General features: G+C 43.5%; 1 protein-coding gene across 4 annotated transcripts in view; it reads right to left on the bottom strand.

Moving 5' to 3' along the window:
- Window positions 1-5,295: 5,295 nt before the first annotated feature.
- tnrc18 (trinucleotide repeat containing 18) overlaps window positions 5,296-25,579 on the bottom strand; it is a 50,903-nt gene continuing 30,619 nt past the window's right edge. For 2 of the 4 annotated variants that reach the window (XM_035996785.1, XM_035996786.1), the window contains exons 11-30: window positions 24,026-25,018; window positions 23,700-23,845; window positions 23,471-23,604; window positions 22,240-22,353; window positions 21,928-22,111; window positions 21,524-21,839; window positions 20,491-20,703; window positions 17,322-17,495; window positions 16,349-16,812; window positions 15,782-15,919; window positions 15,414-15,555; window positions 15,190-15,307; window positions 14,393-14,468; window positions 14,105-14,213; window positions 13,615-13,731; window positions 12,724-12,876; window positions 9,491-11,250; window positions 9,131-9,367; window positions 7,810-7,884; window positions 5,296-6,251 (exon numbers count right to left, since the gene is read on the bottom strand). In XM_035996785.1, coding sequence (XP_035852678.1) covers window positions 6,045-6,251; window positions 7,810-7,884; window positions 9,131-9,367; window positions 9,491-11,250; window positions 12,724-12,876; window positions 13,615-13,731; window positions 14,105-14,213; window positions 14,393-14,468; window positions 15,190-15,307; window positions 15,414-15,555; window positions 15,782-15,919; window positions 16,349-16,812; window positions 17,322-17,495; window positions 20,491-20,703; window positions 21,524-21,839; window positions 21,928-22,111; window positions 22,240-22,353; window positions 23,471-23,604; window positions 23,700-23,845; window positions 24,026-25,018 — 5,870 coding nt within the window. In that variant the 3' untranslated portion in view covers window positions 5,296-6,044. The remainder of the gene's footprint in view (window positions 6,252-7,809; window positions 7,885-9,130; window positions 9,368-9,490; window positions 11,251-12,723; window positions 12,877-13,614; window positions 13,732-14,104; window positions 14,214-14,392; window positions 14,469-15,189; window positions 15,308-15,413; window positions 15,556-15,781; window positions 15,920-16,348; window positions 16,813-17,321; window positions 17,496-20,490; window positions 20,704-21,523; window positions 21,840-21,927; window positions 22,112-22,239; window positions 22,354-23,470; window positions 23,605-23,699; window positions 23,846-24,025; window positions 25,019-25,579) is intronic. The other 2 variants (XM_035996787.1, XM_035996788.1) reach the window with 2 other exon arrangements.

Raw genomic sequence — 25,579 nt, 5'->3', positions numbered from 1 at the left:
GACCAGGTGATGGAGGAGAAAGATCAACAAAGTAGAATTAGCTGACTTTTTACAGTAATCCAGTTTGGGATTTGAGTTTTCAGTTTGGGAAACACGCTTTCTCGCAGAGAGTTGGATGGGAAGATTGATAACACTCGCTTAGCTTAGCATAATGACTGGAAACCCATAGACTGTATATAAAGGACAGCTTGACAGCTCCCCAAAAGTGAAGCCAAAACATCTGGATCGCCCCTGGTGGCTGGCTGCAGTATAGGTCATAAACCCCGCCCCCCTCCATGTTAGCAGATGGGACATGGGCCAAACTAAAAAATCAAACTATACGTCAAATACATTTCCCCCAAAGTTAGTTTCTCTCATTTTAGGTAGTTCTGATCACGCTGATGATCAAGTGTTCATTTTTTCTGATAAGTTTGGTTTTAATTAGTTATTTGATGCTATAAAAATGGGGTGAAATGTCATGATTGACAGCTGAGACTGACTTGCGATTGGTCGGGCGAGTGTATGGGTGGGACTTGGCTTCCTCCATCTTTATTTGAAGTCTATGCTGGAAACCACTAGCAGGGCTGTCCAAAGGTAACAAAAAAACACCTACTAGCACCTCCAAAGCTCACTAATTAAAGTGCCCATATTATGAAAAATATATTTTGTGTCTCTGGTGCTTCCACACGCATACAAACTTTGAAAAAAAAACATCCATGCTGTTTTGAGTGAGATACGGGTTTCTGAATGTGTCCTGCCTTCAGTCTCCGGGTGAGTTGGTCAAAATCTGCACGGCTTTCTATGTAACTAGCCGAGACGAGACGCCTGGGGGTGCTAACCGTTAACCGGTAGCTCGTTCTCAAAGGCAAAACACTGCTACCACACAAGAATTCACCCTAATCTACAAAATAAATTGTATGGAACTACTTACATGTCCCTGTTCTGCAGGTATTCCACACAAAGTTGGAAGTGCGCCCTCGTTTAGAAGAAGTTTCCCGGCTAATCCTGCCTTGTACAGGCCGAAGTTGGAGAATCACCTAGCTAGCTCATGTAATCCTTCCCTAGCTACTAGGGATGAGCGAGTAGGCTACAGCATTATCTGTATCTGTATCTGTAAACAATATGAATTATCTGTATCTGTACTCGGACTGGGCGGGGCCTAACCCCCGCTAAATACAGCAAGAAAGTCTCAGTCGCTCAGTGCGTGAAGTAAAAAAAACTGGTTAGAGCCAGCTGACGGTTTAAAAAAGAAAAAAAACCTCCAACAGGCAGAGACGCAACGCGAGCCGCATTCTACCAAGCACCACGTCTGAACAAACCCCACGTTTACCAGAACTCTACTGGTTAATAAGTAAGTACTACAAACCGAAGTAAAAAACAAACCTGAAGCTGAAGAAACCCTCAACGTTAACGGAAAAGATCCGCGAACCTGAGTGACTGAGGGAGAGACAGAGAGAGAGAGAGAGAGAGAGAGAGAGAGAGAGAGAGAGAGAGAGAGCTGTTCTGTGTGAGTGAGCAGAGCGGGACACACACAGCAACACAATAAATCTGTATGTGTGTAGGGGAGGGGCGCTGTGACGACTAGCCTATCACAGAACACAGACACAGTCAGCTACCCAATGAGGATTTTTATTCAATCCGAGCACAGATATTGACTCGTATTACTCGCATAATACTCGTACTCGGCAAAAGTGCTTTATCCGTACCGGATACTCGTTTCAGCCGAGCATCCGACTCAACTCTACTAGCTACTGAGCATGTGCGACTGACAACAAAGATGTTACAGCAGTGAGAGGTCTCACTCTGTAGCTAAAACAGAGACCTGACACAGGGTGAAAAGAGGAGCTGCAGCAATGTGCAGTACAACAAAAATATGGTGTTTTTTGAAAATTAAACCATGTAAACCTATTCTGATACAATCTCAAATTACAATTATGAACCTGAAAATGAGCATAATATGGCCACTTTAACACATTATATCCTGTCTATTCAATTTGTACAAGTCCAGTCTTTATGCTAAGCTAACCAGCTGCTGGCTTTAGCCTTATATTTAACTAATATGAGTGGTATCAATCTTTGCATCATACTATTAGCAAGAAAGCAATAAGCGCCTTTTCCAAAATGATAAACTTTTCCTTTAAAATATCTTTGTGGAGATGCAACTAAAATTCAAAATGAATCAAAACTGAATTCCTGCTTATAGTGAGGATGAAAGGAAAACGTGCAGTATTTTAGCAGTTTAAACACAAATGTCATCAACAGATATCCCAGAAGAGAAAGGCTTTAAGAAATGAAAGAGCTTTGCTTTCATGCCAGAGACTCACAGAACACCAACAGTACAGTTCCATCTGTTTATTGATTAACTATAAAATATTGAGTTACTAAAACAATTTCAAAGAAACACTGATAAACGTGGTTGCTGTCTGTAAAAAACAGAAAAAAAACCTTACACATACAGTATAGGGTGGCAGAATATATCTGGTTTCAGATTCATCTCTAAAATGTATTCTTTTTGCATTTTTACAAGATTAGACATGTGTACAAAGTATATTCTGATAGCTTTTTCTCCACTCGACAGTGAAGGATCATTTACAAAACTTATTTTTCTATTTATTTTCAAAATAATCTTTTTTTTCTTTAACAGGACGACAACTATACTGAAGGAACAGCAGACGAAGAACCAGCCTCCAGTCCACCTCTCTCTCTCTCTCTCTCTCTCTCTCTCTCTCTCTCTCTCTCTCTCTCTCTCTCTCCCATTCTCTCTTTTGCTCTCTCTCCCATTCTTCTCTCTTTCTAGCAGCTAGCTCCCAGTGCCTGTCAGCAGTATTGCTTGAGAGGCGTGGACGATTGTTCAGAGAGGGGAAGCAACAGGAAAACAAGTGACGGAAACATGCAAAAAAAAACAAAAAACAAAACCCAATATATATATATATATATATATATATATAGTTGGAAAAAAATAGATCACAGCAAAAACAAACATTTTAAAGACAAGCCAAAGTAAAACATAAACGGTGGTAAAAAGAACATATACAAAGTCAGGCTCTCAAAACATACGACACCAAATGAAAATGAAGGCGAAGTGGGCAATACGTGTTCATGTGTGTGTGTGTTGTGTGTGTGTGTGTGTGTGTGTGTGTGTGTTGGACCCTGTTTGAAGGCCTTAGGCTGGGCTTTGGATGGATATAGGGGGCAAATAGAGATTGGAAGGCAATAACACACACCTTAAAGGGTTACAAAGGTGTGTAAGCGTGTGCATGTGTGTTTGTGGTAATACCAGAGGATAAGAGTGTGATGTCTTATCAGTCTCTCTCCCTCACACAAACACACACACACACACACATAAACACAGAAAAAAAGTGCTTTAGCAGCTCCAGGGGTAAACAAACATTCATAACGGGCACGTGAACTTGTTCACTCTGCAAACACCGGTACGACCTGTGTACCCATTACGCTTCCCCGGCTGAGATACCAGCCGAGGAGATCCGTTTTGGCCGACTGTCACTCAAAACATTTTAAATTTGTCAGCAGAAATGGGAGTCTCAGCCTGAAGGGCCAGCTGGGGCTTTAGCAGATAAGATATTCTGACATCAATCGATCGAGTAATCTCAGAAAACAGCACATATAGTCACTTGGTACCGGTTTAAACCACTAGCAGCACATTATCAAAGTTTTCATTTTACCTCTCCCGTACTGAAATGCCACTATACTGGCAGACGTCTTTTGTCATTTTAAATCGGGAATATGTCACATTAACACCTTGGGCTGTCCTGGAGACGTCACGCAGCCATCTCAGAGCGAGTACAAATATGATATAGCCTATAATAAAATCAGACATAACCAAAAGATCTCAAAAGAGTAGAAAATATTAAACCTATTGAATATCAACAAGACAATCTTCAATCTCTGCAGCAAAGCAGACAGAGGGCAACGTGGTAAGAAACATACAAGAAAATGAACATGATAATCACAGATATATACTATATATACAGTATACTATATACTGTATATAGATACAGATAGATCTGATACAAACTCTATACACAATAGTGTAACAAAGTGGGCTAAAAGCTCAGGAACGGAGGGTTGTTTAAACTTGAAATCACAAAGAAGAAAGGCATTACTGGGGAAAACACCAATCTGATTACTTTGATGATGGTGGGAGCAAGGGGCGGGACCTAAACAAGATTTGGCAAATCCTTATCATAAGGCCTGGGAGAGTAAGGCCGCCCAAACGCTCACAACCCTGAGCACGACATTCAACAGTCTCACCCTAACAACGGTTAAACTAGGCACGTGGAGAAAAAAAAAAATCAGCTAATAAGCAGCTATGAGAGACGAAAAGAAGAACGTGTAAAGAAGAACGTGTGTTAGTTTATCTGTGTCTAAGGGCGAAGGGGCCACACCGGCTTACAGAGAAGAGGCAGGTGGGAGGGGGGGCGGGGGGGTAGTAAATACTCTAGGAAGACATACAAGACTCCCAGTCAGAGTCTCCTCTGCAGCGGAGCTCATTCAAAGTGCACTCAACGTCAAAGATGATTGCTTGGAGGGGCTGATCAAACGGGGTAAGATCGATGTCCATAAAACAGCAGAAGCAAAAATTAAAAAATGAAATCTAACACAAGACATTTAGAGGTTGAAAACAATGCAGCCAAGACAAATGAACAAAGCAAATCTGTGGAAGATATTGTCAAAATTAAATTATGTTCACGATGTAATCAGTGCATAGACCTTAATGCATCTTCGACTGACTGCAATGTTTACAACCCTGAAAACACCTTAAAAAAAAGGACAAATCCACCCTTTAGGACCCCAACACTGTCAATACATCAACTTGTTCAGTGCATTCACGGAGTCACTTTGTGATCAAGTGTTGTAGTTTTCTTGGTTACCCATTTTTGTCCTACGTTTCCCAGTATGCTTTTCAACATCCACCAGTCATTAAATATTGTTGCTATGCTGCGTCTCTATTGAGGCTTCTGTCAGGTAGAGAAACTGGTGTCTCTACATCCTCTAGGATCCATTTCGCACTGTGTTGTTGCTCAACCTCAGTGCAAAAATGGGCGAGCGACTACATAAAAGATGCATCAACATCAGCTGCTTTCATAGTGTTTACGTGTTCTCTGGGTGGATTTTTCCTTTAAGATAAGAAACTCAAAGATGAAAATGGGAAGTGCTTTTAATAGTACAAGATTCCTTCCTCTCTTTAAGCCTGAGTCTCTGAGGATCAGAAGTTTTAGTAGCACGCGGGACAGTTTGCCTGCCCGAATTAGGATTGTCACGGTGAATCAAAGGGGTTAAATTAAAGTGTTTTTAATTTATTTAAGTGCTCTCTGTTGGGACTGTGCGTCTCTTTCTCTGTCTGTCGCTCCTGCTGTTCTGTAGATACATTTATATGACTGTAACATAACCTGTAACATCACCACTGCAACATCATAATCACAACGTCACATCACCGCCGTCTGCGTCTGTCTGCGTCCGTCCGTCCTGCCAGTGCAGGGGGAAGACGGACGGACGGACACGGTCCTCCCTCCTGTATCATCATTCACAGTTCATTAAAGCTTCTCGACTGTTTACCTCTTTAGAAAAAAGTACTCTGACATAAATCTATTACATGAAAATAAAACACTCATATTTTCCTCTATATAACTGTGTGTGTATTACATGGAGGGGAGTATTTACATGTCTGTGCATGTGTGTGTGTGTGTGTGTTTCTGCAGATATTAACATGTAAAAGGGGACTGAAGTGCTTGTGTGTGTTCAGAAGCTTTTCCATGAACACAAACAAGTAAAATAGTTTGATGGAGTCTGTGTGTGCAAAGGTTTTTCAGGAGACTTGTTCCGTGTAATACTGTCTATAGTGTCTCCCGTCTCTGTAGTAGAAGCTGCTCGAGACAGTCAGTCTGAAGTGTACTATTGTGTCTGAGCGGTTGAGTTCATTGAAAGATCCATCATGAAGATCAGTGATTAGACTTGGAAAAGACCAGTCGGTGTTTGACTCAGCGGTGAGTCGGGGCCGTGATCTGGTTTCAGCAACTCGTAGTGAGTTTGTTTTTTGTGTTTGTTCAGCAGATGACTGGGACTCCGTCGGTGTTGAAGATCATGCCGGTGGTGGGTTCGTAGGTGCCGGCCAGGTAGTAGAGGTCCTCGCTGTCGGCGTAGCGACGCGTGTGGGTCATCTGCTCGTACTCCTCCACGCTGACCACCAGGCACTTGTGACTGACCGTCTGCACGTCGTTCTCGTCGCTGTGAGACGACTGGTAGAGGGCGCGCTGCGACACAAGACAGAGGTTTTTAATTCTAAATCTAGTGTATATTAGGGCTGCTTGATTATGGAAAAATATCATAATCACGATTATTTAACACGATTACTCATTGTCTTTTGGAAAGATGTTGCATGTATTGAACTTAAAAAAAACAAACAGTTGAACAATGGAACAAATCAACAGCGAAAACACCTTGAACTGTGGAATTTCCCTTCGTATTCTTACCCGTTTGAACATTTTTCCTCTCCATTCAGAACACAAGACAAAATAGGAGTTTACTTGCAAAACATAATGTGCAAAATAATCTAAGTTTTTGTGAACATTAGGAGCCGAAATCGCAATTGTGATTAAAATTTCGACTAAGTGCACAGCCCTACTATGTAGGCTGTGGATGAAAGTCTCGACCCAACTAGACAACTGACTGCATTCACCTGTCGTCTGTGAAGCCCCAAAAAAGAGAGTAAAAGAAATATAAAGCTTTATGTTTTTTCTTTCACCTCCAACAGTTGGTAAAAAAAAAATGGAAAAACATTTATTTCTTCTTGACCCACAACCACTTGATAAAATAAATCAGTGATGAGAGGACAGTGAGACTAATGTAGACAACTGGTGTTTAAACACACTCATTTCGTCGTCTCAGTACCTCTCCCTGAATCTAATGGCGTTTTTCTACTCGCCTTTTTTGGTTTTCCATTCTGATAAAAAGTCCCTGGTACCTGCCAACAGGTACTTTTTTTAGTATCACCTCCATCGAGGTTCCAAGCGAGCTGAGGCGATACCAAAAGGTGACGTGAAAACCTGCAGACTACTGATTAATTCACTAATCTAAACTCACTAATCACTGTGTCATCATTGCTAGCAACAGACGGGGGGGTGTCCTGAACAAACCCGCCATTTTTAAATAGTTCAGTCAGCTGTGTTTTTTTTTTTTTTTGCTGCCTCCAGCTTCTTTTGAAACTAAATTTGTCTTCCGGCAAACAGCCACATGCCGAGAGTCAAAAACGACATACCTTCGACGTTCTGTGTGTGTGTCGCGCATGAGGCGGTACTAAATCTGCAATGGAAAAAGGAGGACGGGGCATCCACCATGTAGTGGAAAAATGCCATGTCACACTGCATGAAAGGCCGGTGCTTGGTGTGTTTAGCTACCAGTGATTATAATTAAGCCAACATTAGCTAGCCACACAGTCCTCATTAAAATTGGGAATGTGGTGAGAAAAATGTTGCTTGGGAAAAGTAGAAGAAAATAGATAAAAGACCAATTTAAAAAAAAAATGTACCAACTTATTGGTATAAAGCAAGTATAAAGCTTGCTATGTTCTTCTATTTTTTATTATTTAACTAATAGCATTGTTTATTGATAATTCAGTTATGTGTTTTTTTATATTTTATTGATAGCCTTTAATTACATTTATGCAGTTTTGGGGCTCCATATTGTCCTAGCATCCCTTCATCCCAAGTCTGATTTATGTTTATAATAATAATCAATTATTAATAATAGGGGATTTGAAGCCTGAAGACCAGAGTTGAAAAACACAAGTTAAATGCTTCATTTCTTTCTCACCTCCATGAAGTCTTTCCTCTGGATAGAAGAGTGCAGAGCTGCTGGTAAAGACTGACCACACATCTGGTCCCAGTTCTGGAGAGGACAGGAGTCTTAGCACAAAACTTCAAACTAATCACACACAATGATGTATTCAGACTGACGTGCGTTTCTTTTACTTAAAATGCTCATATTATGTTCATTTGCGTGCTCATTCAAGGACTACTAGCCAGTCAGAAGCAGAGTATGAGGGCGTGCCACGCTAGCAGCTAGGTGAGCATTATAACGTGTGTTACAAAGTGACCACGTTTGTCTCTGAAGTAAAGGCTGGACTACAATAGAGCTGTTTGGAGCAGTTTGTGAACAGTGTTTTCTGTTGGAGATTGTAAGTCCCTTTGGGGGGGACTTTGGGCTTTTTCACTTTGGAAGCCTAGAACATAAAAATATATATAACACAATAGAGGAAAGGAAAAATGCAAAAAAGCACAATATGAGCACTTTAACAGCTATGAATGAATCAGGCTAAAAAAGTCATGATGAACTTTTTATGATTATCTCATGGCTTTTTAATGATACAGTAGCATGATGTATTACAATGAGGAAATAAGAGAGACAAATGAAGGCGGAAGGTTCTATTATGAGATTAAACTAAATAATTCTCCTTTCATGAATTACAATTACCTGAAATGAAATAGGTGTCAAAACACTCTCACGTGTGAATAAGACCTTCTGTTAGTCAGACTACATTTTTTCAAGAGACAAAATGATCTTTTACTGAGTGACAAATCACAATTCTCAGATAGTGATTTATCAAGTTTTGTGGCTTAACAATTACAACGAATGTTTAACCCTTGTGTTGTCTTCGGGTCAAATTTGACCCGGTTTCAAAGTTTCTTTATCGGAAATATGTTCTGCCATTCAAAATAATAAAATGGTTTCAAAACAGTTTCCTGACTAAACATTGACACATACCAGTCTGTGATAATCCATCAACATCTATTCATCTGATCTTCACTATAGAGAAAATAATTCATAATTTCTGCCTATTTTACTCCAAAATAAGGTATAATTTAATGTACAGTAAATGTGGTTTATTGACCATACATTTAAAAAGAAATGAGTAAAACTATTGGTAATAAGTTGGAATGAAGTTGGCTAGAAGGTGCACAATATAATTGGGTGATACACAGACAGACCGGGAGTTAATTTTGTTGAGAACAAGTGCATGGTTGACAGGACGACAACACAAGGGTTAAGGAGCGCCAGTCCTGCTTGAGGGGGCAGATTCACTTTAACCAGTAAAAGTCAGTAAAACCTTTTTTTCCAAACGCCAGGCTCCTACCTTTTTGTCGGTAAGTTTCTTGCCGGGGTTTGTCTCCTCTGGATGATAGAACCAGTTGACCCTGACCACCATGTTGCTGCCCCACGACTCCCACATGCTCTGGATGCGGCCGATGAAGGGCAAGTTGGGCCGACCGGCGGACAGGAACACAGCGCAGTCACCGATGCGGATCATCTCTCGGCCACGCACGATAGCCTTATAGAAGAGCTTCTTGGCCTTGCCCTTCATACCACGTCTCTGGGGGGGGGGATGGGGGGCAGAGGAGGACAGACTGGTCACAGAGTGAAAGGAGGAACATCTGGACGAATACAGTAGGTGGTTTTCAAAATTTCACCATGAGTGATCTTTTTTTCCCCTCACCTGAGTGGGTTTTCCAAACCACTTCCAGAGCTGTCTGGCTGGAAGGAAAGCAGAGATTTTGGGCCTGTTCTCCACACTGGGAAGCCTCTGACGTTTGGCCAGCTCTTTGGTCGTGGGGAGGTGGACCCCCTCTCTCCGCTTCGGTCTCCCCACCTTCCCCTCCCCTCCGCTGGGCTTTGGTTTCGGAGGACGGCCCCTTTGCCCGGAGCCCTTCCCCGTGGCTGGTTTAGCGGGAGCAGATGGAGTCGGAGAGGTTGAAGGAGAGGAAGATGGTGAGAGAGGAGACAGCTCTTCTTCTTCTTCTTCCACTTTTACCTCCACCTCATTCTTCCCCTCTTCCTCCTCCCCTTCTTCTTCTTCTTTTTTTTCTTCTTTGGGTTTGTCCTGTACTGGAGGTGGGGTGACGGGGCCTTGTGGAGAAGTAGGGGTCCTCTCTTCATCTGAGCTGCAGGAAGAGTCATCAGTGGACGAAGAGGACGACGAAGAGGATGAGGATGAAGAAGACGAGGAGGAACCAGAGCAGGATGAAGAGGAGGACGAGCAACTTGAAGTGCATTTCTTCTTTTTCTTCATCTTCCCTTTCTCCCGTTCTTCCTCCGACTCTGAGCTGCTGCTACTCTGAGATTCCTCTTTCATCTTCCTCTCCTCTCTTTTCTCCACCTCCTTCCTCTCCTCTCTTTTACCTTTCTCCTCTCTTGTGTCCATCTCCTGTCCTCTGGCAGCACTGCCGCGACCTTCTGCCTTCTCCTTAGCCAGCATTGGTGCTTTGTAGGCGGAGTCTTTCTCGGGCAGGCCGGACTCTCTATCCAGAGCTCTCAGCGGTTTAGCCTTTAGCAGTTTCTGATTGGCTGTGGCTGTGGTGATGGGGGTGTGATCTCCTCTGACGCCCCGACCCTCTAGCAACATCAGAGCCTTGGTCTTCTTGGTCTTGGGGGAGGTGACTCCTTCATGGTCGAGCTTCACGAGGGGCTCCGCAGACAGGGGCTTGCGTCTCACCACCGAGCCCACGTCACTTTGCCCCAGGCTGGGCTTGGGCCTGGAGACGGTGCTGGGTCTGGAGGAAAGCTGGTCAGACGGCATCTTCAGTTTGGGTCTAGGGGCAGATGATGATGACAATGAAGATGAGGAAGGTCTGGAAGTCAGCGAAGAGCCGGGTTTGCCCGTTGACAGCCTGGAGATGGGGCTGGGGATGAGTCCAGCACTGTGGCTGGGTCTGTGATGCTCCGAGGAGGGTTTGGTTTTGGATGAGGAGGCAGAGGTTGGTCTGGGTGTGGACGAAGCACTTGGCTTGGGTGCAGCGGATGATGTTGCCATATTGGGTCTGGACATTGGTCTGTTGGTGGTGGGACTGCCACTGCTGCTAATCTCTCGGTCTCTGCGCTGGTTGTTGTATGAGCTGAGGTTGGGCTCGCTGTACAGATCCACAGTCAGGACTTTTCCATAGGTGGAGGGGTAGAGGGAGGGAGGGAGAGCGCGGGCGGGTTTAAGAGCAGGAGGCTGGCCTGAGCTGGCCTTCCTGGGGATTGGGTTGGGAAGGGTAGGGCTGCTTGCGGGAGACGTGGCGGAGCTCTTGCGGCCTGGTTTGGCCTGGGTTCCCATTGTTGGCCGGGAAGCAGGCCGGGGCTTCTCCTGAGCTGCCTTCTGGACAGAGGAGGTCCTGTCCTGGGAAGGCTTAGCTGGAGCCGGGGGTCTCTCTGCAGGCTGGGTAGAGGAGGATGGAAGATCAGGTTTCTCTCGGCCATCTGGGTTCATAGAGGTCTCTGAAAAATAAGAAAGGAAAAACAACAAAAAGGTTCAAGAATTATTTTATTTTTTTACAAGTGTAAATGGGTTTACATTGGAGACACTGACGCTTTCATCGTGTGGCTTCATGCTTTTTGTGGTCTGCAGCCTCACATGCTGAGAACAGCATACAAATGGGCAAAGGAAACAATTCTAAAATGAAAACATTGCCTCTTCAGAACTGCTGACCTAATAGAACCAAGGCCAGCGTCAGCAAACACATGCAACGTGCCATTTATTACAGCTAGAGCAACCGACTGAGCTTTAACAGAACAAACACAAAGCTGGGAATTTATTAAAAGTGATATCAGAGACAGCCATGGTCAAACATGAGATGTTGGATGAAAGATCTTTCTGAGCTTTGAACTATTTTTGTTGGACCTGTTGTTTTAAAAAGATTAATCAAAAGACAAAGATGACAAAAGCCTTTTTCATGTAACCTCTTTAATGGTCTAATGATAAATATGTTAAAATAAGAAACAAACTGCATGTAACTCATTTCTATTATTATTGCCAATAATCAACATAAATGAAGTCCATTTCCAACTGTCTCAAATGGATAATTAAGGTACTCAGGAGAGAAACACACTGCTCTTCAATGATGTGAACGTGAAATCCATTTCTTATTTTATGACGACACGTTTGGCTCCAGTGCGTGAGGAGATGTCCTTTACTGGTCCTATGGAATTACTCAAAGAAGAAAAAAGGCAGCATTCAACTCAATGACAAATGTGATGGCAGTACTTAATGTACAGTGCCCTAGTTATATCTTATTTTTACCTCCCATGGGACACGTAACCTTTTCTTTTTGAGAAATTTCAATCATTTTTTGTGAGAATCATTGTGTCTACCAGCGTTTTCACTGATACATTAGAGTTAAGTAAAATTAGACTCAGAGGATATTATCTTTTAGTAGGATAAGAAGGGGGGTTGGTAATAACGATCATTGGGTGGAATAATAACAATGAAGACACTAAAAGTCAAGCTTACAGCCCCAATGAACCATACAAAAAACAAAGACTTTTATTATTTATAGGGCTGCAACTAACGATTATTTTCATAGTCGATTAATCTGTCGATTATTTTCTCGATTAATCGATTAGTTGTTTGATCTATAAAAATGTCAAAACATGGTGAAAAATGTGGATCAGTGTTTCCCAAAGCCTAAGATGACGTCCTCAAATGTCTTGTTTTGTCCACAACTCAAAGATATTCAGTTTACTGTCACAACGGAGAGAAGAAACTAGAAGATATTCACATTTAACAAGCTGGAATCAGAGAAATCAGAATTTTTTTTTAATAAAAAAAATGACTCAAACAATTAATCGATTATCAAAATAGTTGGCGATTAATTTAATAGTTGACAACTAATCGATTAATCGATTCATCGTTGCACCTCTAATTATTTAATCCATCCATCAGTTCCTGAGGAAGCGGTTCAATGATCTCACCTGGTTTGGGTTTGGGTTTGCGACCAGGTTTTCCTTTGATCTTGGGAGCGGTCTCCTCTGGCTTTGTTCCCGCGTCTTTGCCCTCTTTGCTGCATTTGCGGACTCGCCTCCTGGAGCAGCTGGCCACGAGCAGCGCAGGGGACGGCTCAGCGCCTGGACAGAAGCAGAGAGCCAGCAGGTTTTAGGGTCTACCTGAAATATGTGACCTATACGCTCCTCTCATGCTTTCATCATAACTGCGGGGAATTATAGCTATTCAGGTTTCTTAACAAGAAAAAACTACAACATCCAAATGGAGGCATGCTGTTGTCTGTTTCATGCAAACCTCTCAGTGAGCCAATCATCAGCTATTTTAAACAACATTGTGTCTTTTTTAATATGTGTTCACTCTGCAGTGTTCACTCCCTCCTAAAACATCAACATGTTGGAAGCACCCTGTCTGCAAGAAGGAAAATATTTACACCAGCTTCTGATGTGCAGATATCAACAAAAGTGCCCACAGGGATAAACACTGGAATGTTACATGGTGTTTATAATATTTTAATTTTTTGTAAGCAAAGTGTTTCATGTTGTCTCTTCCCAGTATTTGATGTGGACACTCATCAGGCCGAACAAGGCTTTGGAAAAAAACATCAAATAACTACTTTATATATGGATATATATTTATTTTAAAACAGTAGCAATATACCGGAATAGCTCTAAGTTAGCAGCACTCTACTGGGAAAATACCATCAACATACAGTACATGCACCACGCATTCATGCAAATGCAGACAGGCGTGATCCTAGGCCCACACATGCACACACGCACATGCAGGCACGTTATCTATGACTGTGTGTGTGTGTGTGTGTGTGTGTGTGTGTGTGTGTGTGTGTGTGTGTGTGTTCTCACAGTGGATCTTATAGTCTGGCGGCAGCAGTCTAATGTGGGAGAGGGGGATGCGGCCTGTGTCGCCATCGTCAAACTCCACGGTGATAAGATCATCATTCTCGTCAATATCTGAACTTCCTGTATATGGGGAGGAAAAAGTAAGCAGAGAACATTTCATTTTGACACTTTTTAGAGATTAAAAACCTGTTGTAACGCATGCGTTTTTGTATAACTGTGTGACACCCAGTCACTCAAGCAGTATTGCTTCTTAGTGTTTAATTGCAGTAAAGCTCACTGAATGGTAAGTGTTCAATAAGAACAGAACGCAGACCAGCTATGTTCCCATTACCATCCGGCTCTTCAAAGTAATAAACTCTGCTGCATTAAACTCTGTAAATATGTTTTATATTTGTTAGTGCTGCCAGCTACAATTAAATCGTCCATGTAAGTGGATTATGAATCCTATCATGTAAGTGGTAGGTGTGTGTGTGTTTGCGTGCTGGTGCTGTACCGTTGACAACAGTGCCGGGGTACAGGCAGCGGTACTGCTGGCTCCAGTAGGCAGCGATGCGGGTGCCCTCTGGGAGGTAGCGCACGGATGGAGGCTTCACATCGATGATCTGCACACACAGAGTGTATATACATTATTTCACAGGGCAGGCTTTGCACATGCACGTAACGCTTGCGCTTTTCTAACCCCGCAAAGCGTCTCACATCTCACGTATCACCAGAAACAGAGAGATGTGGAGCCTTGAGTCTTCATTAAATGCATAGGATCCATATGGGCGAGTTCACTCACGGCCTCCTGCAGCAGTTGTTCTAAGCAGTAGATGTGTGGTCGGTTCCCTCTCTCCCCCTCCACCACCACGCTGTATCTGCGCAGAGGAAATGTGGGAACCAAACGTTTAGGGTCAGTGAGAAAGGGCCAGAGCTTTTAACGACACTGTCTGACAGTTTCAAGAGTGACATCAGCTGGGTGAGGGGGACAAGATGGCGTTCTGAAGCTTTTGGCATTCACACAGACCTGAAGATTTTGCCTTTATAAATGACTTGAACACAAATCTACAGCTAGCCTGGCTCTGTGCAAAGTTTACATCGGTCTATCAGCACCTCTAAAGCTCACTAATTAGCACATTACATCGCCTTTATTCAATCAGTACAGAAACCTAAACGTAAAAACAATGGAGTTAGGCTAGCTGTATGCCCCTGCTTGCAGTCTTTATTCTAAGCTAAGCTAACCGCCAGCAGGCTTTAGCGTTCTAAACAAATAATTATATCACCAGTTCAAATCCTGTCTGTGTTGTGCATATGAAAAATCAACGTGGCTTTGCAACAGGTCACTATGGTTTGCACCTGCAGATGTTGCCTAACAATATTTTCTTCTATAGCTTTAAGACTCTTGGGATTCTCCACACATCTTCCAGAAATGTGCAGCTGAATCAAGGACAGCAAACTTCAGCTGGGACAAAAATTGGAGCATACTGATTGATTTGCCGCTTTTAATAGTGCAGAACAGATTTTTCCACTTTTAAAGACTACAAATAAATCACTGTGCTCCAGTCTTTTTTGCCCTCCAAAGTTGAAATGTGTACTCACATGTCAGGGGAGTGTACAGTGTTCACATGTCCTGCATACAATAGTTGGTCGTCCATCGGGATCAAAACTCTGAGTCCGTCCACCAGAGAATCCTTATCCAACACACACTGCACTGGAGCTGAACACAACAACACATGCAATAAATAAGCACATTGTTATTTCCTGTGTATGCCACATCTGGAAGCAGTACCATCAGTACCGGATGGTGTCTTTTGCGTACTGACCGGGTGTGGAGGAACTCTCCGATATGCTGTTGCTGCGCGTTGGGACGAGTTCGTCTTCGCTGAAGCTGCTGTCCTGGTTGGGCTCAAAGTCTTCATCTGCCGCCATGCTCTCCATCAGCCGGCTCACCGCTCCCCTGGAAGGCTGCAAAAAAAACACAAACACAAGGGCGTTTTAATTTGCCAGCACTAATTATCATGAGACTTATTGCTGCTGTGTGTGCAATGTGTTTGTGCAACACGGCGAGCTGTAAAGTGAAGTGGGAGCGTGCACATTGAGATCTAACAACTTAAACGTTCTTGGTTTTGTCCTTGCCAGGATAATTAAGTTCACATCCATAATGACTTTGCAGCTGAGCCATCCCACTGACCTCTCTGGCCTTGGTCTTGGCTTTTTGTTGGCTCTTGCGAGCTGGGCTGAGGCTCAGGGGCGCAGGGGCGCCTGTGATTGGACTGCACAGAGTGGACGGGCTCACGGGCAGAGGAGAGTCCTTCAGCTTCTTTTTCTGGTTTTCGAAATGCACAACACTCAGTTAAAAACATGCATATGAATGACGGCACTGAGGATGTACTGGACAGATTTACAGATTTACACACACACACACACACACACACAGAGGGTGGGATGCTGCCAGGCTGCCTGCAGTTGTCCTTTCTTGTCAGCAATACGGCACTGACAGCAGGAGAGTGCTGCAGTGACTGAAGTACTGGGAAACCCTGCTGGCACTCTGACACACACACACTCTCACACACAGAGGTGTCAAGGGAGACAAAAGGATGCGAGGGAACCAGAGTTTGAGGGAGGAGGAGAGTAGTGAAACAGTAACAGAGAAGAAAAGGAAGAGGAGCAAATAGAGGCGGGAAAAAAGACTCAGGCCTCTTTGTTTTACAGGCTTGTCTCAGTTGGGGAATAACAACCCGATGAATTACTGACGTACTTTCACCACATCTTTCCCCTCTCTGCTAGGCGGAGAGGCTTTGGGTCTGGAGGCTGGCTTCGGGGTGAGAGGTGGGACTGAGCTGGAGGAGGAGCTCTGACTGGTGGAAGCGGAGGCTGACACAGGCATCGGACTGGCTGAGGTGGTGGCATCGTGGAGGAAGATCCTCTCGCTGCGTCGTCGGGTCCAGCCCTCGTCCTCGCTGAAGCCTCCGAACCCAGAGGCGGAGGGGAGGTCGAAGCTAAATGATCGCGGCGACCGGGGCGTGGGCCGTGGCTTAGGCAGAGGCTTGCGTTTGACTGGCAGAGAGTCATCTCGCTTTGAGGGGCTGGTCTGGTCGATGCGGCGGGTTGCCGGGGGCAACAGGGGGAGCTCTGGGGCGGAGCGTTTGCCGTGCAGCAGAGAGGGGAACTTCCTCAGTCGTATGTCCGAGCCAGAGTCTGACCACTCACACTCTGACGACCCTGGAGGGGAGAAGAGAGGGTGAAAAAAAACTCTTCCTAACTCTCTCTCTCACACACACACACACACACACACACACACACACACACACACACACACACACGAAAAAAACATGCAGCCAGTAATAAACTTAGGTATTAGATCTGAAATCAATGACCCTGTGAATAGGTCTATTGATCAATTTCAAACTAAGAAATAATTCAAGACTAAATCATTACATGCACCCTGATGTGACAATTAGAAATGAATGAATATTTAACCATAAATCAATAACATAATCCTGCACAAACGCTCAGGCGCTGAACCTGCTAAACCACAACAACTAAAAATTACAATTATGGACCGGAAAGCGATCTGTGAAATTAGTAAAAGCAGGAGGGTTTGTGCAGAGAACAGGCTTCTCTGCACATTACTTAAATACAGGGTCTAAGGTAAGCCATGGTTTTCTCTACTTTTCTTTTTATTGCTGCCTTCTCCACAAAAAGGTAATCCATATTTGTTTCGTTTTTACCCAGAGTGCTTTGCCTGCTGCGGCGTTCATCATGGATAAGGCTCAATGGGGTGGAGCTGACGGGGAGCGCGCTCGCCGCAAACCTGGCCAGCAGACCCAGTCCGCTCTCCTCACAGCCGCCATCATCGTCCGAATCGGACTCATCCCCGTTCTCGTAGTCGTCCTCGGAGGTTTCTGTTTCAGAGAAAATATTTTCAGCTCAGAGATGAAAGTGGCTGCAGCACGAGTCTGGGCCAAAGGTCAAAGCGCGTCCTACTTCTCACTTCCACTTCCTACTGACTCAGACTGAGAAGATGACTTAACAAAAGAGAAATGATAAAGATACAACTTTTTAAGACCAGAAACTAAATACATAGACTTAATTAAGCCCTGTGTAGGATACAGCAGCCAGGACATTACATTAACCGACTGTCACACACACACACACACACCATACTATGTAGACTGATCAGAGACAACAGTGGAGAGAAAATACAGACTGTCCAAACCACCAAGCAAGATACAGCAGGAGAAATTGGGATTTACCACATACATGCATGTGAGTCTCTCACACTCTCTCTCTCACACACACACAGCTGGTTAGCTGTGTGTTGCAGGTAGTTAGCAGTAAGGTCCATAGCAACAGATGAGCAGGAGGAGCATCTCCTCAGAGGTTAGAGTGTTAACATTGCGAGTGGATGCACAGTCCAATAACATATCTTTATATATATTTTCGTGTTACTGACATTAAAGCGTACAATAGCAGTCGTACAATTCCCCAAATTAACTATAATTTGTGTTTACAAAAGGTTTTTATTAGAAAGTAAATCAAGGCTGAAAGTCAGAATTTTTCTGCCCTCTCTGGTTGAAAGTCGGGATGCACCGATACGATACGGATATCTTCTATCGGGCCGATACTGACTCAGATAGCTGAATCAGGAATCGTGACAATGTGGCCGATCTATTCAATTCAGTTCTATGTTTATATAACACATACATTATACACTGGAATTTGAATTCCCGTTTAAGTTTTGACCAATTTGTTGCTGCATTTAAAAGATTTACACTTGAATGATTATTCCGGTTAATTTTGATTTTATTTTTTACCAAAGTTGCTGGCACACAATTTATTATTTTAATAATAAATAAAAATTCTGCTAATTTAAATATGTGTATTTATTGCTTACATTTTGTTTTACAAAATTGGGAAAGCAATGTTTAAGTTGAATCTGATGTTGCCTTACGCATGAAAGGTTGATCCCAGTCACGTCCACACAGTGAGGCATAGCACAGTGAAGCTAATTAATTAAACACTGTATCAGACCGGTACTCTGTATCGGCCAATACCCAAATCCCAAGTATGGGTATTGGGATTAAAAAAGTCTAATCGGTGCATCCCTGGTTGAAAGTGTTAAGTCTGTTACAGCTGTAAGAAGCTAAACCAATGGAGGATAGCAAAAACAAGGAGCTCAATTACTCTTTAACCAAAAACACTAATGCTCGATTTGATTTATGAGGCTTATTCTGAATTAAAACAAAACTGTTTACTTTTGTTGTGGGTCAAGACAAAAATAAAATAACTATTTCAAGAACTAATTTCGCGTTGTCGTCAGGACTTGTTTTAGGAGCCAAATTTGGAGCATATGGTGTACTGTGAATCCACTAGGTGTTAACTGAAGCAGGCAGACGACACAACAGGCAGCACTGAGGACAGCCCTGTGAGGCCCCTTGGTATAATGTTGGTACCAGGTTTAAGTAACCGTGGTTACATCCTCTTTCCCAGCAGAGCACCAAAAGTCTTCCTATAAACTCTTACGAGCCATCAGGAGACACTACGTTGGGTAAGTGGAGGTAACCCTGGCTCTCATTAAAGAGCTTTAATTTGTGCGAACAATAAAAAAAGAAAAGGTAAAAGTTAATGTTCTGTGTAATGTAGTTAAATTTCAGCATGGCCCATGTTAGCGGTCAATGAAGAATAGAGGGAGGGGCACTTCCTACTTACAGAGCAGGTGACAGGGGTGTGGCCTCAGGCAGGGCGGGGCAGTGCGGCGGCGAGAGCGCAGCCTAGCCGTAGCGTAGCCTGGCCTTAGCACAGTCAAGCTTAAGCAAAGCTTTAGCCACTAGCTGTAGCGAGGTAGCATAGGCTCAAGGCTGCGCTAGTCCTTGCCAAGCTTCTGTAACGTTGCAGCAGCACAAGCACATGGAACAGGCTGAGAGACACTTAAAGCATCATGGGTAGGACAGGTAGGGGGGAGGGGCAAAGGTGAGAGGACAGAGCAAGGTGGTCTGAGAGAGCAACGTAAAAGGGAAAAGGGTTATTTGAAGGTTTAGTAGACACAGAGGAGGGGCTCTATTGTCCAAATATCCCCAGTGATATGATTGGTGCCGTCAAGAAGTTTAGAATGAGTAGTGATGCATTTATTTCCCTCACATCATCAACAATTAGACCACATTATCAATAAACATTTAGTCTGATGTAAATTTATCTAACTAATCCCCACTATTAGAAGAAAAAGATCCAACTACCATTACATTTCTCTTTATTTTATGACATTTAAACTGACCAGGACATAAATGTCTTGTTATCTATCCTATCTGCTTCAGCTCTGTGTGCTCTGAACTAATCTTCTACATTTATGTTTGAAGTTTCCCAAATGTAAACCTCAAGCTGAACACTGTGTTTCCAACCTTTGCCAGGAGGAACTGAAGGGATATTTGACGAAAAGAGCAGTCTAAAAGGATGTGTGAGGTGCAGCTGGACAGACTGACGGAGACGGACAGACAGATGAAGCAGACACAAGGACCACAGCGCTTCGCTTTCTGTGCCAATCAAATCAACACCTTTAATAAAGCTTATAGGTACCAAAACTGCAATACAACTTTATGAAAGAATCTCACAATTCACACAATTTTTCAATGTACAAATGCTACAAAAACGGTTTGCAATCCAGGCAATAAAAAGAACACCATAGAAATAAGTAAACTTTTTTTTTTTTCTTTTAAAAAAAAAGGCAACTTTATAGAAAAGCCAGCAGCGAGAGAGGTAGGGATCGTCAAGCTAAAGAACACTATGTAAACAGCTGCCTTAGCGAAAACGCAAACAAAGACACAAGCTGCGACGAGGCTCAGGGACACATTTCTGTCTGACTCTACGGCGAGGGGCGAGGAGCTGTAAGATTTGGTCAGTAACCTTGGTCGAAGGAGTCGTCGGAGGAGCTGAGGCCCGCTTCCTCCAGCAGCAGGGATAAGTGCTTGTGTTTCTTCTTCGGAGACTTCTCGCTGGACGGCAGGGATGTCGTCGAGGATGCGGACCGCCCCTTCGTGGTCGGGTCGCCGCGGGAACGCGTCCCTGAGAGAGAGGGCCAGCCCCCTCGAGCGGAATTGTGCTCCTCTGAATCTGAGTCTGGTGCAGAGAAAGTAAGGTCAATGATTCGTGAAATCAACATGGAACGATGCTTGACCTCGACATCATCAGGACTCCGCAAGGATTCTTCAAACTAAACCTGAATCTATATTTTTTTTTAATCATTGACTCGACTCAACATAACTACACGACCTAATGTTCCACTACTACTAGGGGTGTAACGGCACACTGATACAACGATCCAGTACCATCATCTTTAAGATGTGCCTTTATTCTGAAAGTCACACTTTACATTTATTCGTTTTTTATTAAAAAGAACACTTTGTTTTTTTTTTATTTAAATGGCTGGAAGAGCTCAATAATAAACTTATCAAATCATATTTCAGTTGCTTTTGGTTGAGTTGCTATAAATGTAACTGATTGTGTTAAATGGGCATGATATTGCCTCAAATCGATCGCAGGGCGCGGGTTGAATCAAAACGATTTGAACTGTATCGTGGCAGACTTTGTAATATCAGCAATTATTGTATCGTTGTCCAAAGAATCGAAAAATAATATTGTATCGTGATGGAACCTGTGATTTACAACCCTAACCACTACCATGAAGTAGTTGTATAACGCCACCACGTCCACGCAGCTTGCTGGTTTCAAGAGGGTGAGGCACATGCAGGGGTGGGATTGGAAAAGTCTTTTAGTCTACTGCTCAACCTCAGGTTAGATGAGGAATATTCTCCATACAACGAGATAAAAGCAGGAAGTGTAAGGTAGAATATTTTTTATCACTAGTTAGATTGTGGATATTATATATATATATATAGGACTCAGTCATATAAAGCAGTTATGTTGGATGTCTACTCACTGTTGGAGCCGCTGCTGAGCTCTGATCTCATGGTAGAGAACAAAGCAGTCTTCTTCTGACCTTTCACTTTACGGATGGTCTCCGAAGCAGACGCCTTGGCGGGCATCTTGTGTTTCCCCGTTTTGGCGGACGGGTGGATGCTGCGCTCCTTCATCCGACTTTCCGCAGACTTGCCCTTCGCCTTGTCTGATTTGGAGTTGGCGGTAAGTTTGCGCGGTGCGCCGAGTGAGCCGAGCTGCGTGAGCGAAAGCGCTCTGTCGAGGTCTGACGCCAGCTGCTCCTGCTCGCACACATGGCCCCGCTTGGCCTTCAACACCTGACAAGACCACACAAAAAAATTATTAATCAGAACACCAGCGGTAAATTTGCAGCCAAAACAAAACATGCACTTCCAAGTGGCTTACCTCCAGAGCATGACTGGTGGACGGCTCCTGGTCATTCCAGCTCTTCTTCTTCTTTTTCTTCTTTTTCACCTTTCCTCCTCCACTTCCTGCCTCCGTCTCCTCGTCTTCTCTGGACACCCGAAACCTCTTCCTCTGTCCCTCCCCAGCTTCAGAGTCCTCAGAGTATTGCACTGTCCTACCCACCCTGAGACACCGAGATATTTGCACTTTTTTATACCAAAAACTAAACCAACAAAAAACAAACAATGCAAAATTGGTTTAAAAAAAAAAAAGAAAGAAGAGAGGATGAATTACGGTGGAGATCTCACTTACTTTCCAGGCCTGCTGTCCAGTTTGGGAGGTGTAGCCAAGTGTTTCCTCTTCCTGGGTCGTCCTCTGCCCCGTCTGGTCAGGCTCCGCCTCTCGTCCTCCTGCTGCTGCCGCTCACTGACACATGCATAAAAGAGTTATAGGCATGTTGTTGTCTGGGGTGGAGACGTGCGTAATAATAACAGCAGCGGTGTGATTCATTCATCTTGTATGTGGTTCCTGCAGTTAAGTGTGTGAGCTCACCACCAGAGCTGTAACAATTCCAAATGTTGCTGTACAATTAATTGTCTAAGAAATAATTGCAATTAACAATATAATTGTCTTTCAGTCAAATAAAAAAAAAAAACCATTTATGTTATTTATCACTTTTCCAAACATCTTTTGGTTATATCACTATCATGTGACCCAGATAATGTAATAACACAAGTACACAGCCTACGAAGTAAACAACGCCTCTTTATTATCATAAAAACATTTTTTCTAGGTGTACCACCCCCCTTGTCATTTTTGTTGGTATGAACGTGTTTAGGGTGCCAACAACTTACAATTGAAATAAAATAAAAAAAAATTATATATATATATATATATATATATATATATATATATAAATAACTTTGTCCAAATGAAAGAATAAATTATCTTAAATCCCCACTTTGTATAGAAATGGAGCAAAAACTGCTCAGTATTGTACTTTGACCAATTATTCATAAACATTTAATCAAAATGGCTATAATTTAATGGTTTGATTCTGCAAACTCTTTAATATTATATATATATATATATATATATATATATATATATATATATATATATATATATATATATATATATATATATATATATATATATATATATAGCCAAATAATTATATATTTACAATTTGGCATATCTAAACAAAATCAACAATTACGTGGCCGGGCTGGCTCAGTGGGTGGAGCAGGCGCACATATACTGAGAGGTTTATGCCTCGACACAGAGGTCCAGGGTTCGAATCTGACCTGTGACGATTTCCTGCATGTCTCCCCCCCTCTCTCTCCCCTTTCTCATCTACCTGTCCTATCAAAATAAAAGGCGGAAAAGCCCAAAAAATAATCTTTAAAAAAAAAAAAATCAATTATCAGTCATACGCCTTAAGACTGTTAACAATTAAATGCGGTTAAACAAAGAAACTGCGATTATGTTAAAAAATTGACAATTAGACAATTATGTTAACAATTGTTCCAGGCCTACTCACCGCTTGTCTCTGCGTCTCTGCAGCTTGCTCAAATCTCTCTGCTTCTCCTTATACGTCTTCTGCAGCTCGGCCAGGTGGACACGGTACTCCACTTCCACTGCGTCCAACACGTCCAGGGACATTTTACTGTACAGCTGCAGAGAAAAAGAGAGAGAAATGTGTCAAAACATTTCAGACTAAAACATTTTTCCATCTCTGGGTGGCCATGACATTTGTGTCTACATCTTACCGGCTCTTCCTTCCTCTGCCTCCAGCTGTACTTCTTGGTGGGGTCCAGCGTTCTGGGCAGATCGATGTGGGACTGTTTCTCGATGGCCTCCAACAAAATCTGTCTGCTTGCTTCAAGAAGACAGTCCAGGCCCTCTAATGTCAGATCTGAATGGGGTGCAGAGGGTATTAAAACATGACAGAAATATAAAAACCTCTTGTATAACAGAGGTGGTGAGAGAATTAGACTTTATTCTTATTTTTTTTAATTACAACTCATCTTCTATATTTCCTTCATTCCTCTACCCTCGCCTCTCTCATTCTCCCACCCCCCCATAATCTCCTCACCTTGCTCCAGGCTGATGTGCTCCATCTCTCGCTGGGCCATTTGGCTAAGCAGCGCCATCCCCTCCAGTGCCACCATCTCCAGAGCCCCGGCGCTGCTGCAGTCTGCACCCATGGGAGGGTTTTCTACATGCAGTGTAAGTGTCGGGGCGGGTGGGGTGCTGGGGCGGGCCTGGGCCATCTCACTGGCTGCCAGCAGAGCGAACATCCCTGCCATGGGATCCTCAGGGCCGATGACCAGCGGGAGCGGCGAGTTGGAGGTGGGAGGAGGATAAGCAGGAGTTTCAGTGACACTTTCTTTCTGACTGGGACTGTGCGAGTTGATCGGAGTGTCTGGCTGTTCTTGTTCACACACTGCGCTGGTGATTTGTTCTAGTGACGCACACACCTGAGCCGACTCCTGGCTGTCTGAATCTGCAACGATGCACGGTGGATACCATTCTGGATCCTTCGTGACCTCGGGTTTAGGCTCAGTCTCTGTGAGTGGAGGAGGCAGGGCATATGCTGCCTGACAGGAGTAAGATGACACCTCCATTTTGATTTGCCCCCCTTCCTTGTCTTCCTCCCTGACTTCTTCCCGTCTTTCACCCTGTAGCGGTGGAGGGCTGGGGACAAGCAAAGGTAGCTGTCGAGGCTGGGGCTTCGGGACTTCCCCGTCTTCCTCTCTGTCCTGGCTGGCAAGCACAGGGCTGCAGCTCCGTCGAAGGGCACCCAGAGGTTCTGGCGTCATGTCAAGTGCAGGCTGCTCCAGACCTGGTTCCTGCTTGAGAAAAGATCCCGTCTTTGACGGCTCTAGTTTCTGTGGCTTGATGCTGGCTTCCAGCAGCCTTGAATGGAGGTGTGCTGAGGGCGAAGGGCCAGCAGAGGTAGGAGAGCGGGAGCAGTGGGGTGAGACTACTTCTGTGTTTGCCCCTGTGGGTGCTGGGATGTGATAAGGGGGAAAAGGTGAGCCAAATGGGGCAGTGATGGACTGGTAAGGGTAACCAGGAGGGAGATCTGTCATAACAGTGAAACAGAAACACAGAAATTAGAGTCACTAATAGATTCATCCAATATCATGCACAGGCCTGATGTATCCATTGCCATATTCTTCAAAAAGAATCAAACACACAGTAGATGATCCCCAACATCTCATTAACACCCGTAGGGCTGCAACTAATGATCATTTTCATAGTCGATTATTTTCTCCATTAATCGATGACTTGTTTGGTCTATAAAATGTAGAAAACTGGACCAAAATGTCGATCAGTGTTTTTTTCTAAGCCCGACATGACCTCCTCAAATGTCTTGTTTTTTCCACAACTCAAAGATATTTAGTTTACTGTCAGAGAGGAGTGAAAAAACTAGTAAATTATTCACATTTAAGAAGCTGGAAACAGAGAATTTGTACTCCGATGTAAACCGATTATCAAAATACTTGACAATTAAATTAATAGTTGACAACTAATCCATTAATATTTGCAGCTCTTTACACCCAGCATAGTACAGGTGATCTTAAAGCCCAACAAGCTAATAGACATTTCAGTACACAGGTCCATATGTTAGCTACAACAACAA

Source organism: Sander lucioperca, chromosome 21 (genome assembly GCF_008315115.2).
Source record: "Sander lucioperca isolate FBNREF2018 chromosome 21, SLUC_FBN_1.2, whole genome shotgun sequence".
NCBI lineage: Eukaryota > Metazoa > Chordata > Actinopteri > Perciformes > Percidae > Sander > Sander lucioperca.
Note: the sequence above shows the minus strand (reverse complement) of the source record. Positions and strands in the feature narration are given on the sequence as shown.